Consider the following 14,798-nt stretch of genomic DNA (forward strand, 5'->3'; position numbering starts at 1 on the left):
TGTATGGCCTCCATTGTATAGCCCCTCTATGGCGTATAAGGCTTTATTGCGTATACGCCAAGCTGGCTCATGGCAAACTTTTTTTCTAAATAATTGGATTAGTATTTGTGTGCAGAACACACACAAAGCCACCCACTAGCCGCTACCTGACTCAAACACATGTTTACGTTTCCGGAATTTTTATGAAATTTCGTTGTTTTGTTTGGTTATGTGTGTGTGTGCATGTGTGTGTGTGGTTAAGCTTTGGGTTATTTGAGATTTGAGATGTGTATGAGTGTGCTCATGTTGGTGTGCTGTTTTTTTTGTATATTTGTCTGGATTTCGGGCAACAATAAACTAACAAGCGCGAGCGGATTAGTTTCCTGCTCCAGCAGCAGTTCTAGAATTTCCATTATTTTTAGTTAGTTTTCGCTTCGGCATATTTTCTGCGGCAAATTTTGCTGCAGCAGTGGAAAATTCAAAGCCTTTGCATATTTTCCCAACTCACAAAATTGTGTAGGCCATTTGTTGCGCCCAGAAGTATGCTTCAGCAAAACGAGCAGAAGGCAAATAAAAATGAGCAAAGGAATGCGAAGGGGATAAAGAAAAAGTAAATTTGAACTACGACGGAATATCAGCAACTGCTTTCAACTAATTGAATGAGAAGCTCAATTTCAATCTGCGAAATTAAATGTTTTGTAGCAAACTTGTTAGATTCTTAAAGTGAAATTAAATACGTGTACTTTTTACTTAAAAATTCCTGCAATGAAAACAAAGCTTTAGGGCAAGATTGTAATATCTGCCTTATGCATACGAGAGCAGCCCCTTCAAGCGTGTCATGAAAAAGGTAAGTTGGCAAACCACGTAAAAAAGGTAAAATAAGGAGGCAACGCAGGGCAGGAGGCAGGCAGATGGCAAGTAACTGCGTGTCGAATCGCGCCACCTGGCTAAAATGGCAATAAAATTGTTATAGAAATCTGGGGAAAAAATTCGTTGGCTGCTGCTGGGAGAGTTTGCCTGGAGATCTTGCACCGGCATTGTTTAAATATTATTTACGAGCAGGCATTAAAGTCATCTCAATGCGAAGCTCACAATTTGCCCAGAGCCTGATTTATGCCCCCTAGGACTAGAAACTTAAGCAGCGCAAATTCGATGCTAAAAGTTGAGCATTTTGCCAAAATTTTGCTGATTGAGCGGGAGAGGGGGAGGCAAGAGAGAGTGAGAGAGGGAGAGAACTCTGCGCTGGGCAGTCAAGCGGATGGCAGCTGCCAAGCTTACTGCCAAATCCATTAGCCGTTGGCGCTGGCTGCGTTGGTTGCGTTGGCAGCGCTGCTCACGTGTAATCAGACAGCTGCCGCCTGCGAAACTTGCTCGACAATCATGTCTGGATAGCTCAGCACACACACAGAGATACGTATATACGCACACGCAGACAAGCACGCGTTCACTCGTAAGCTTTTCAAATATATCGATCGTAAACAACAACAAACTCTAAAACACAAACATCAGGCAAGCAATAGTCCAGGCTAAGGCATATATCGTATATTTTTGATGCTCCTTGCGATGGTTATTGTTGTTGTTGCTGCTGCTGCTGTTGCTGCTGTTGCTGTCGTTACAAGTTGAGCAACTTTTTGGACACACAGCAAAAGTTAAGAGCAGGGCTTTAAGACTGTCAACAGCTGCCTGAAGGTAGCCCAGCAGCAAGGATCTACGCCGCTGTTTGTTGTGGCTGCTGCTGCTTCTTCTTCTCCTTCTTATTCTTCCTCAGGTTGTCAAGCTGTAAGAAGTACATGCGAGTATTTTATGTATTTTGAAAATAAACTTCAGCTCACGAGTGCTTGACTTGGACGTTGCCCTATAAAATTTCATATTTGTTTATTTGTAAATGAAACACTATATGTTGAAATCAAGACTGCAACTGGATATTTATCGCATTTGTGGATTATCGATAAGTAGTTTCAATCATTTGTTTATGCGACACAAAAATATATACATATATCAAACTGGGAGCATGCATACAAACTCATATGATATAAGCCATGATGTTTATTAATTATGAGTAAAATTCATAGACAAGAACTAGAAACTTAAATATAAACCTATATGATTTGCTTTTTTATTTTATAAATTAATTTTTCTCTCTTTTATTTTTTATTAATAAGCAATGAATACATAGATATCATGACAACTTAACTGAAGCACGACAATGGATAACATATTCCATCATCTTCCTATAGAGAACTTAATAAAACAATAAATTCTTTTTGTAACAAAAACGATAATTATCGATCAAATTTCAATGACCATAATCTACATTCAAAATATTAATTATGATGTTTTATCATTTTTTATTATTACATATGTTTATGCATGCCAAATCAGTTAGACGTAGCTACAACTTAAGTCTGTTTGTCCAACTGCAATTGACCCGGTTTATTGCCCCGCTTGGTAAGATGGATACAGGGTATAACGGAGCTTTTCAATTTATGTCACGGCAGTGGCGGAAACTTTTCGACTGTCATTTATTGCATTTTGTCGCAGCTGCGTGGCATTTTTCTTGTATTTTCTATGTGCTACATGGATTCTATTCGCCTAGTTCTGGCAGCCATTATCATTGTCTATACATATATATATATATATACACACACTCGCACACAGCCATAGGCAACATTTATGGCTCATTCCCATTTCGTAGCCGGCAAATTGCCAATGTGGAGCTCAGGAAATGCTTTACTTGATTTAGCTGCTAAGTGCAGCTGCAGGCGGCAAGTGGCAGCAGGAGCAGCAGCAACACCAACAGCAATAGCAGCAACAGCAACAGTAGTGACAACAACAACAACCTCAACAATAGCTGTGTGTAGCCCCTACCCCCTTCTCCATTTGGCCCATCTCCGTCTGTCCACAAATGTGGCATGGATTTTCGGCAACAATGTTCTCATAAATTCCCTTGGCGCTTGTAAAAACAATTATGCCAGATATTTACGCCGCAGTCGACGTTGACGTCGTTGCAAGTGCAACAACAGTTGCAGCAGTCGTTGAGCATTTTTGCTGCTAACAGTTTTTGGCTTTTCATTGCGCCCTTTGACACCGCGACTCTACGTGCCCATCTGCCCTGCAATTTCCTCATATTATTTCTGTTGGTTTAACGCGTCGTATACGCAATATCGCTTACATGCCGCTGCTCGCAATTAAACGACAAATGTTGTAATTAAGGGGAATGCGTATTGTTTAATTAAAATGTGAAGTAAAAGCTTTCAGCTGACTGCAAATGCAACACGATACTAGCCTTTTGTGCACTTCACTATGTGCGTGTGTGTGTCTGTTCTCTTTGTGTGCCTGTTTTGGTGTTTGCTTACTACTAGAATTTCATTCGAGTGTTTGCCAAACTATTCACATTTCATATTCGCATTTATCCACACCAAATATGTGACGCCACCCGCATAATTTCAGCACCTGCCTCAGCTGCAGGTGTCGAGCGTATATAAACAGGCAGTTCAAATTTATGCGAGTTCAGATCAAGCGGAACTTTTGGCCCACTCTCTGTTGGTGTTGGCACCTAGCACACACAGCCAGGTAACTTTTTATGAAGAGCCCGATAGATATTTTGCATTTGTGTTTGCGTTGTAGCGTTGGCCGCGCAAATTTGAAAAATCAACAAGTTCTTTACACACACAACATAAAGTTTCACTCCAGAACGAAAGTCATTCAGACCATAGGTCAAGTTGATCTGTCAAATAAATATGAACGTGATGCGAGTTGTGCATATGGAGAATGACTAGCCTTGTATGTAAACTCTATTTTCAAGACGATGCTAAATGGATATTTGTTGTCATATAAAAATATCCGGATGCCTCGAGACCCTGCAGTAAGTTTAGTCCAGGCAAAATTATTATTCATTCAGTCAGTTGCAAAAAGTGTCGAGTGTCTAACTCTATCAAATAGTAAAATAAATATTCATTTGAATTTAACTTGATATAAATATATATAGTACTATAAAATTCCTTTCCACTTTTAGATTTCCCCCAAATATTCTATTTGCACATCAAGTTTTTCTAGCGCTTCAACTGAATTTCGCTTTATGCTAAATAAAATGATTTTTTAATTACCAAACGCTATAAGTATTTTTTTTTTTCACAACTAAAAGCTGTTAAATATTCTTTGCATAGGTAATTGGTTCTCCTTTCACTTTGCTTATTTTCAATGCGTAAAATAGAATGAAAAGGAAGACAAAAGAGAACAGAAAATTCCCAAATGAATCTGCGACCAAACCATATCATAACCAGCAGAGTCCTCGCTGATTGTGTCTGTGTGTGTGTTTTGGTGTTTGCTTTGATGGCCACATTCACTTCATGGCAAACACTCGGATTTCGCAGTCACGTTCGAGCTTTAAGCGGGCTTCGTGTATTCCATGGTGTGCGCGAATTTTGCAAAACGGATTTTTGGTATACCACGCAAAGGTTGGGGTTAGTGCTGCTAACTTAACCATGGCTAAAGCAAATATAATACACACACACACATACGAAACCAGAGCAGGATAATGGCATGTGCTTAGGCCAACACCCAAAGCCAAACAGAGCCAAACCATAGTTGAGCTGTTTGTAAAATTTCAATGTGGTCGCTGCTTGGGCATCTATATATATATATGTACGTATATAGTATATATATATATAATAATATCCACATATACATATATATTTTCTAAGGGATGGGGCGTATACTTAATAAGCTTGGACTTACGTTATGGCGCTTTTTCTCACGTTCCGGCACAGAATGCCAGCTGAATTGTAAATTCCAATCGAATCCGCCAACGTTGACCCCACTGGAGTCGCGATAGTGAAACTCTAAGGTCGTATCATCGATAACATCTATAACGGGACAGACGACTGTGGTCGAGTTGCGGGCAATGCGATCCAACAGCGGCTCCAGCCAACCTGCAAAGGGAAGAGAACAAATGACTTTAGTTGCCGAGCAGAGAGCGAACGGGTGGGATTGGCTTAAGTTTGATTAATAAATGGGTGGGCGGAGTGGTGGAGATTTATGGTCAGGGTGTATCACATAACAAAATGGTGGACTGTAAAAATATAAAGTATGCTCCGGTTGATGAAGAAAAAATTGAGAATTCTGTGTGTAAAGTAATTGAAGGAATGGTGGCTTATGATTGATCGAATATAGAAAGTAAAGCAAACTTGATAAATATAAAGAAAAACTTTATATGATAACCAAGAGTGTTTGGTAAAAGAACAAACAATCTAGGCTCTAAAAGTATTTGATGAAATATATTTCATAAATATGAGATTGTTTGAAAAATAGAAACAAATGGATTTATTAAGAATGCCAAACATGATATCATTTCATACCATAATTCTATAGGTAGTCAAGATTTGTATGCTTAAGTAAGTTTCATCAAATTTTTTAAATTTTAAATACTGTTATATTTAAATAAAGATTCTCTGTTTTCTTATCAGAAAAGAATTATGCTTTTCAGTCATATGGGTTTCAGCTACTTCACTTATGTTGCACAACAGCTTGAACTTGACATTCATTAGCTAACTTTCTCACAGTGTAGTAGATCCTTTGTGTAAGTGTATCTGCTTGTAGCTTGATTTAATTGCTTTTGCCAGGCGCTTTCCGTGTCCAGCTCGAACGCCTGGCCGTGTCATCCATCATCGGCGTTGAGGACAATGATGACAACGTCAAAGTAAAATGGAAAAACCAAAAATTGTTTTCCTTCAACACACGCACACACACAACCACACACATTCACGCGCGTTCTTTGAGTTGCAAGTTTTTCTACATGAAATTTCTTCGATACTCTTTTTTGACTCACTTCCTCTCTCGTTGTCTATATATGTCTCATGTTCTTGGATTCGTCGAATTCATGTGCAATAAACAAAATTGATTGTGTGTTGGCCCTTCCATCACTTGCCCCGAGACAAAATGAAATTTTGACCGAAAAGAGAGATAGAATAAGGAGAGAGCGAGAGATGAGTACAAAGCAATCAGCGCTATCAACGCTCGAGTGCGGCCCAAACAAAACTGAAGATTAAGTGATTTACTAGTTGGCTTTGTTTTATTGCCAGCATTGTTTTTGTGGCTGTTTTTATTTGTGCGTTTGCTGTTTTCGTCGCCGAATCTCATCTCTGGGCTATGAAATGTATCAACACAATTGATAGCCACGTTTAAAGCACTTTGAGGATTTACAAAATGCGAAATATGCCAAAAGCAAACAGAAATAACAAGAAAGTAGTTTAATTTTTCGCTTCTATTTCCTTTTACGGCTCCCATGTTATTTGGCAGCAAATATTGATTGCATTTGGAGGCCGAATATAGCGCGAGCACTGCGCCATTTGTGGCCTAATTAAATAATTAATTTACCGTTAACACGGCTAGACCAATGAAAACAACGCCAGCAATTTGCCAGTCAATAAAAACGTTTTGCCAACAAATCGAAATATTGCATCAAGCATGAGCCAACAATTAAATGGAAACAAAAAGCATTGCATACTTTTAGGCAGTGCAAATAATTGTCGGATTAGAGTGAAGTAGGCGGACGAAGCGTAAATGCCAGAGGAACAAAACATAGCTACAATTTATGCTGGGGCATACAACATGTAGTATCGTATATATGGAATATATACTGGAATATATACAGTTATACTGAATTAATTATGCAAGCATTTCACTTCATTCTACTTGACCCTCTGCGGGCGTGCGTCCCTCGCACTGCATACCAGAAGGTATGCGCAAATATGAGAATGTCTATGATTTATACAGGCTATTGGAACGTCTTCACTTACCCTCCGCACACTCGCAATGCGAGTCCAGGTAGGTAATCACAGGTGATTTGGCATATTTGGCGCCCAGCAGGCGGGCACGTATCAGGCCCTCACGTTGCGGTCCACGCACAATCTTCACCTTGGGATAGGAAGCGAAATAGTCCTCCAGCTGCTTCTTGAGATGTGCTGCACGAGTAGAGAACAGATTATTACAATGGGAATGCGACAATTTCACAGTTTGAGTACTCACGCATGTCGCTGAAGTCATCCACCAGAATAATCTCACCAATCAGCTCTGGCGGCGATCGATCCAGCACGGAGTGAACCGTGCGTATCAGCACGGACCACGCCTCATTGTGGAAGCAAATGATGACATCCGTCTTGGGCAGATTGCTCAGATAGAGCGCGCTGTCCTTGCACCAGGCGTCGCGCGGATCGGGCAGCGAACGGCGCACGGATATTAAATCGGAGACGTATTGATTGAAGGCGTTCTTCGTCCAGCCATCGTCCACGGCCTTCTTCATCTCCGGCGACATGTCCTTGGGCAGAATGACTGGCTTACCCAGCTCGCCTGGGTTATCTTCCAGGTTAGCAGCGGGCGGATCCAAAAAACTTTTATCTGAAAAAGAAAAAGATGCGGGGTGAAAAGTTGTTGCTAAATGTGCCTGAAAATTGCTTGGGTTTATTTTTGGTCGGGTGCATAGAGAGGCTACTCCTTCTGGTCCTTCTGCTCCTGCTGCTGCTGCTTTGTTGTGCATGAAATTTACGACTGGCACAACATGCGACACTCGGCGAAGATAAATCGCAAATGCATTTGACATGAAAAGTTGTCATCATCAGCGTCGTGAATGAAAAATGCTTTTGCTTGCAAATTTGCTAGTCAAGCGCCACAGTGAGACAAAATCAAAATGTTTAGTTCTGCTTATAAAGAATATTTAATATTGCTAAGTTTAAGTAGTTACTGAATGAGAGGTGGCTAATGGAATATAATTATACTTTATAAATAAATACCAAATATGAAGGCAAATGACTCAAACATACATAAGAGCTGCCAATAATTACTTTTTTGTACAGTAAAATATTAAAAGAAATATTATAGACAATGAAATAGATATGATGTAACAAGAATAAGAACATTAATTCATAATGCTGAACTCAGGTGATTTAGATACAATATATACTTTATGCTGTACTGTCTCTATATGTCTCTTAACTATTTTTGAAGGACTATTGAGTGTGAATAGCGATCAAGTCTACCTTCCGAAGAGTGAGCTACAATGATTTATGATGAGTTGTTTGGCGATACGGAGAGCGATTCCTTATATTTAAAGCAAGAAAAAATCTAATCATTTAACAAATAAATTTTGTATATGGCCATGGTTTCCCACAACATCTAATTGGCAAACTAGTTCAAATGTATTCATTTATTAGCTGTTATTGTAGTTGCTTAGATTTACAAGAAATTATAAAAATTACGTAATCAAGGGGCAAATTTTAAAAAGCCTAATAATTTTTGAAAATCAATTTTAGTGCAATAAAAAATATTTAACAAATTGAATATTCTTTTCAATTTTATAAAATCACTTTTAACATTTTTTTTCTACAGTAAATTTAATAAATAATCTTAGCATATTTACATTATATTATCAAATTGTATTAGATATGCTATAATATGCAGGCGCTTAATGAAAATTGATGGTAATTGCTGATTAAATTGATCAAATATATCACAATTCTGTTTGCTCTTGTACCAGTGTGCGACGGTGCGTATACGTGTTGTCTGTGTCATCTTGCACAAGCTCAATGAGTTCTTCTGCTTGGCGAGAGCTTTTCTCTCTCTGTGTGCGTTTGTGTATGTGTGTGTGTGTGTCTGTGCGGAGCTGCCGTGCTCACTGTGTGTGCATTATATTATCTTGTTATTTGCATTTGCATGGAAATATGATTCTGTTCCGGCTGCCAGTTGCTGCTTTTTATGAGATTTGTCAGCCAGAAGTGACACTTATTGGCGCTCATCGTGTGAGCCATGTGAGTGTGTGAATGTATGGGTGTGCGAGTGTGTGTCGCACAATGAAAAACATTTCAATTACCACAATCATTTCAATAAACATAAAAAGCCGTCTGCAAAATAAAAAGCGATAAAGGCAAAGCCCAGTCTAAGTTCCACAATCCCATTCCCAAGGCCCGACCAGACCCGCTTCGTGTTAGCCACATAATGTTGTGGCAGTTGGAACGGAGAGGCCAATCAGGCGGCGATAAATTTTTGGCCGCACAACAAAAGCCGTTAAAGAAAAAGAAAAAAGAAACTGGGCATAGAGCAGAAAAAAAGGAGAGGGATTCGCACATAAATTTTATGATTTGTCGCAGTTACAACTTCATAGCGGGAAATGCAAGCAAGGCTGGCGGATGGGCGGGGCAGGAAGACAGGGATAGAGCAGGACCTGAGCAAGGACTAAGCTACACACTCGACTGTTTGTTGTAATGAATTTTTTTGCATGCTGTGCGCACACGCATCATAATAAAAAACAATAAAACCGAATCGCAGCCGCAACGGGGCGGCGGCGGCAGGAGGCAGCAGGAGGCGGCTGTAGGCCGAGGCAGCAAATGGAGGCCCAGGTCTTTGGATTTTTATGTGCTTTATTGATTCACTTATTTATAGCGCAGCATGGAATATTAAAGCACGAGCTCCGGCAGCGCATTGCTATTCAAATGTAGCCACCTGAGCACAATCCAATTATGGCATATAGAAACTCCTCGAATATGATATGAAAACCATTTCAGAATGTACAGTGAGGGCTCCAACTAAACGAAAAGTAAACCTGAGAGCAAAAGTCATAAAAAACACAAAGCGAAAAGTCTAGAGTTATAAAAAGTCTTTTATGGCCAGTCTATTAAAGTTATTTTTCATTATAGGTAGGAGAGGGTTACATTCAAGGCTCTACCTGGGAGTCATTAGCAAAAGGAATGTCTGAAGACACCTCTGCAGAGTCTTCAGTGAAATCCTTTCGCCACAGCTTTAATTTAGCTATTAGAAATTGAGGTTAGGTATTCATTCAATAAATCATATTAAAATTCGTAGCCTAATTTCTCATAAGCTCTAAAGCTCAACATATATCCAGCTGTCAAATTCATTCTCATTTATATCTTCCTTCCACGAGTCGCATTTAGTGAGCAGCCACTGTATAGGCGTATACTTCAGCCATCTATATAATTTTCATATCTATTGGCAGTCTATGGACATAAGCAGAAGTCGAAGAGGGAGCCGAGAGAGTTGGGTAGGGAAAGGGATGCAGAAGGGGCGCTCCAGGGACACGCCTGAGCGTGACAGGAAGCTATAAAACGACCGTTATGCGAGCTGCAGGAGACAAAAGAGGGAGCGTCCCTGTGTGGAGCAGGTGGATCGGGTGGAGCGGGACCAATGTGTGGCCAGACAAATGCCTGCGAGGTGCCTACACAAGCCAGGTCCGGCCTGACTCGGCGTGCTCCGACATAAAGCATAAAAGGAACATAATATGCTAAAGTAGCGTTATTTGCGCAATATATAGCAGCTGGGAGATGGGAGCTGGGGAGTTGGTTTGCCTGGGAATGGCAAACAAGGACAATAGACAGGAAGACACACACACACACACGCACGCACTGAAATCAGCGTTATGTTATTATGAACAGTGCAAGGGGGGATTAGCATTGATTAAAAACGGGGCAACACTGGACGCGCGCAATCCACTCAGTGTGGCAGCAGCTGTTCCCAGAGGCGTTACGCTTGTTTCTCTGCCCAGCGGATGGGCGTGGCATTTGCATTGTATGTACAAAATCATTATCGCTGCTAAATTGTAAAAAAAATAACAAGTACAAGCAGCCACCAGCCACCAGCCACATAAGAGACACTAAACAGAGAAGAGAGAGGAGCGGAGAAGAGCAGAGCAGAGCAGAGCGAGGCGTAGCAAGGCGAACGTAGACGAGGACCAGCCCAAGATCAAGATAGAGCGCGTATTAAAGACATGGCCAGCAGGCACTTTGACGGCGTCTCGACGAACTGGCTGACTGACTGACTGACTGACTGACTGACTGGGTGACTGGCTGGAGTCTCCTGTGGCTCTGCCTGGTTGATGCGTGCGCGCGATAAACGTCGTGTTGGCCACGTCTTTTGGTGGTAAGCGCCCCAAGGCCAGGCAATAAGTACAACAACACTAATTACCAGCTACGAACACACAGGGCACAAAGCACAGACAGAAGAGACAATGGGGCCGTGGTCGGTTAACAGGAACCAGCTAACCAAAGAGCAGATGCCCTCAACTCTCAGTCTCATATGCGTGGCCGAGTGTTGGTAAACGTTGTAGGCTTGCACACAATTTTGACGCCACGGGGCGACTGCAGCACGACAGGATCAGCAAATAGCAAAGCAACAGCAACGACAACACCAACAACAGCAGCAACAACAACAAGAAACTGCAACAACTTGTAGCTTTGCCACCTCTGTTGCTGATGAGGCTGCGCAAGAAGAGATGCAAACATGATATGCGAAATTGCAAATACGTGCATTGTGTGGATCCGCCAGGCAATAAACCCCAGCCGTAGCTCAGAGATGACAGAGCGCAAAGCTATCTACATGCATACATATATACGAGAGAGCACGACACGACAGCTACCAGGTGAGATTTCTAATTGCCATAGAAAGTGTTGGTATCGCGTACGATAAAGTTAGGGAAGATTTCCAGTTCAGGGAATACTTGTTCTCTTTTTCTTTTTTCTTTAAATGACGTACATACGATTTTTAATAGTCATAGAGAATATTTCTTGTTTTCCTCTTCTCTTATGCGATTTTCAATTGTGATAGTTAACGCATGTTTTTCTTCTCTTTCAAATACATGCAGTGATAACAATATTCTGTATATTGCATTTATATACATATGTATATATTCAGACTCTTTAATTTATTTTAAAAATTTTCTCATTTCACGCATTTAGTTTTATATTAATAAAGTAAAGCATTTACCAAGGTCAAACCAAACTCTTTTACTAAGTTTTCTGGAGTTTACCTCTATCTATATACCTCTATACTATACTATATTGTTTTATATGTATAATATATATTATTTGTATAATACGCCTTCTTGACCCTACAAGATCTTGTAGCTCATGGACTGGGTACTGATTGTTAATCAATCAATCTATTAGCCTATAGTATTGACAAGTTTTATTTAAATCAAATTTAGCACATTTAGCCCAATATACATTACGACTTCAGCATCGTTGGCCTGATCCATTAATTCATTAATTTAAGCATTCGATATTCTTATATTTTTTTTTTTTTTTCCTTTATTATGAGACATAAACTTATAATTATTATGTGTTTTCGAATAATTCATTGCAGACATTTTTATGCACATACATATTTTGATTGCATATGACTTGTTTGAGTTCAAGTCAATCAATCACTTCATTTGCCATCAAAATGCTGTGTTGACTCGAAAGTGCACACAAACTTGTTTTCTGTAGTATCGCACACACGTCGTGTTTACTTGGCCGCTTTCGTGTCACGATAGTTAAGACAGGCACGCAGCCAACTGCAGCTTTTAGCCAAGTCGGAAACAGATGCAATCTTAAATGCGTGTAGCACATGCAAGCGGCGTCTTAGCCACTAGCGCTCTGTCGAGCCACGGCTGACTGCTTCATTGATTTGGTCAGCACACAAAGGCAGCCGAGGCCCAGTCCGTCATTCAGTCCATTGAGTAAAAGCTAAGGGCTCTCTATTGAGAGTTTTGTGCCTGATTAGTGGCAGAGTTGTAGCTGTTCCTGATGTAGTACTTGTTGTTGTAGTTGTAGTTGCTTTAATATGCTTAATGCGAATGCCTCGCCTGACACCATGAGGCGTGAGGCATGAGCCATGAGGCTTTGGTCTCTCTATTTACCACTCGAAAAGTCAATTTCATTTCACCTCTCGCCACGCACCCCGATAGCCTGAATGCCATTGAAAATGCTGTTTGGCAACAATTGCAAGTTGTTAAGTGCAGCTTCTCCGCCTCGTTGCAGTTGTCGCCGTTGGCATCTTTAACATTGTTGTAAAACTTGTTAGAAATTTTCTTAAAGGCATGCAACGGCAAAGGGGGACAACAGGAGGCGGAAGCAGAGCTCAAGCGGCCAAAGCCGTATGTGGAATTATCCATAGACTGAGTTCGATTTCGGACTGCTTGACCTAAAATCCAAACTCCAAACAAGAAAGAGACGATACATAGAGTAGAGAGACGACCGATGGAGAGAGAGAAGGAGATAGAGAGAGAGAGCCTGCAATTGCGTGAAAATGAAGTGCGAACCGGCTGAATGGGAACGCAGACAGAGTCGAGATTAGCAAAAACTGATTACAGGAATACGAACTGGGCAAGAGGAGAAAAAAAGTAAGGAATCAGGTAAATTATGAAGCAAAACCAAGTTGAAGCCGGTGCGGGCTGCGGCTGCCACTAGCTGTGATGGATGTAGCGAGAAATGTGGTTAATCTGGAACTGATTTCAATATAAATATTAATGTTGCACATTTGTAAGTCGAATGCCATGTCGGCAGAAACGTGACAGCAACAACAACAACAACAACAACGGCAGCAGCAGCTGCAAATTTATTGGTATCAAAAATATAAAGTTGGTAGAGATAGAGCAAAAGATACTGGCTGAGCAATGCCAGTATATAGGGAGGGCATATCTCAAAATGGTGCTCTGATGAGGCTATAAATTATGTCAGAATGGCTCAAGAATTTATAGCAACTCTTAAGCTCAGCAGAATTCTCACGGTGCATTCTTTTTTATTACAAATGAATATTTGAAAAGCGGAATATAATTACAAATATCTAAAGGGCGAACAACAGTTTCTAAATGAACTGAAGAAGAGCTTTTGACAGGGTTTCCCCATTTGTCAATTTCATTAAATTCTTTGTGCTCGATTTGAGTTTTAGAAGTGAGTGCCTTGTTTATTCGAAAGACAAGTGAAGCAAAACAATGCAGTAAATAGATTCATCAGATACATTTTTTTTGGTAAAGAGCTTTTTAAAACTTAACTTTCTATAAATATAACTATATCGGTTTCAACAATTTTAATTTTTAAAAAGTTTTAAAAAATTACTCCCTTTGATTAAACATCTGTTAATCATCTAATTCTAACAAATATATACAAAAGAATTACGAAATATATGCGGTCTAGACAAAGTTAATCAACTTTGTAGATCAAATAAAAAAGTTCCCTTTTATTATATAATGTATTATATGTTTATAATAATCACCGATAGGTCTTTGCGAGTAATGATAGTTTCTTCTTTAGCTAAATTTAAAATTGTATATAAAACCTGCTTATCCCTGGAAAAATTAATTTATTAATTCTGAAATATTTCATTTCAAATAAATTTGCTTTCTAATAAATTGCAATGTTTTTGAAATCTTCCGTAATTCATAATACAAAGCCAAATTTGTTAGGGAGTAAAGCTACAGTGAGGGTTTTACAGACAAAATGATGTATTTTTTAATTTTGTATTTGTATGATTTATTTTGCAGATTAATTTAGCAGGGAGTTCACTTTTCTATAAGAACAAAAAAACCCACGTAGTCACATGAACATGTAGCATTATCAATCGCACAAAAACAGAGCATAAAATAATAGCAAATGCATTAAATGATAGCTCCAGCAATAATCGTGTGAGTTCAACACAATAAATAAAAAGGTTTATTCTGCAAGCATTCATATCTAAAATACAAAATCCGTGTAAATTCCAGGATTTTTTTTTAACTCTCATTAAATTAAAAGTTTGCCAATTCGTAAAACCATGTAATTCGTGAAAAAATGATAATCGTTTGACATTGCGAATTAAAGGGATTCCATTAAGTATATGAATTTATTAAAAAAAAAAATAATAATAATTAAATAAATAAATGAATATTAAAGCATGAATATCATGTCGAACTGCTGTTACAATTAATCTAGTTTATAGCCGCATACATGTAGAGATATAATCGTGTATGTACAGATAGATTCACAAGAACGAACATGACGCTTTGAGTTTCTATTACT

At 39.4% G+C, this 14,798-nt stretch overlaps 1 protein-coding gene across 4 annotated transcripts in view; it reads right to left on the reverse strand.

The window, feature by feature from the left end:
- Pgant9 (polypeptide N-acetylgalactosaminyltransferase 9) overlaps nt 1-14,798 on the reverse strand; it is an 88,676-nt gene that overhangs the window by 28,434 nt on the left and 45,444 nt on the right. For all 4 annotated transcript variants that reach the window (XM_089471843.1, XM_089471844.1, XM_089471841.1 and 1 more), the window contains 3 exons: nt 7,006-7,374; nt 6,777-6,941; nt 4,717-4,910 (listed from right to left, as the gene is read on the reverse strand). In XM_089471843.1, coding sequence (XP_089327969.1) covers nt 4,717-4,910; nt 6,777-6,941; nt 7,006-7,374 — 728 coding nt within the window. The remainder of the gene's footprint in view (nt 1-4,716; nt 4,911-6,776; nt 6,942-7,005; nt 7,375-14,798) is intronic.

The sequence above is a fragment of the Drosophila arizonae genome, chromosome 5, assembly GCF_054131065.1.
Source record: "Drosophila arizonae isolate 15081-1271.41 chromosome 5, UAZ_ARI_1.0, whole genome shotgun sequence".
Taxonomy (NCBI): Eukaryota; Metazoa; Arthropoda; class Insecta; order Diptera; family Drosophilidae; genus Drosophila; species Drosophila arizonae.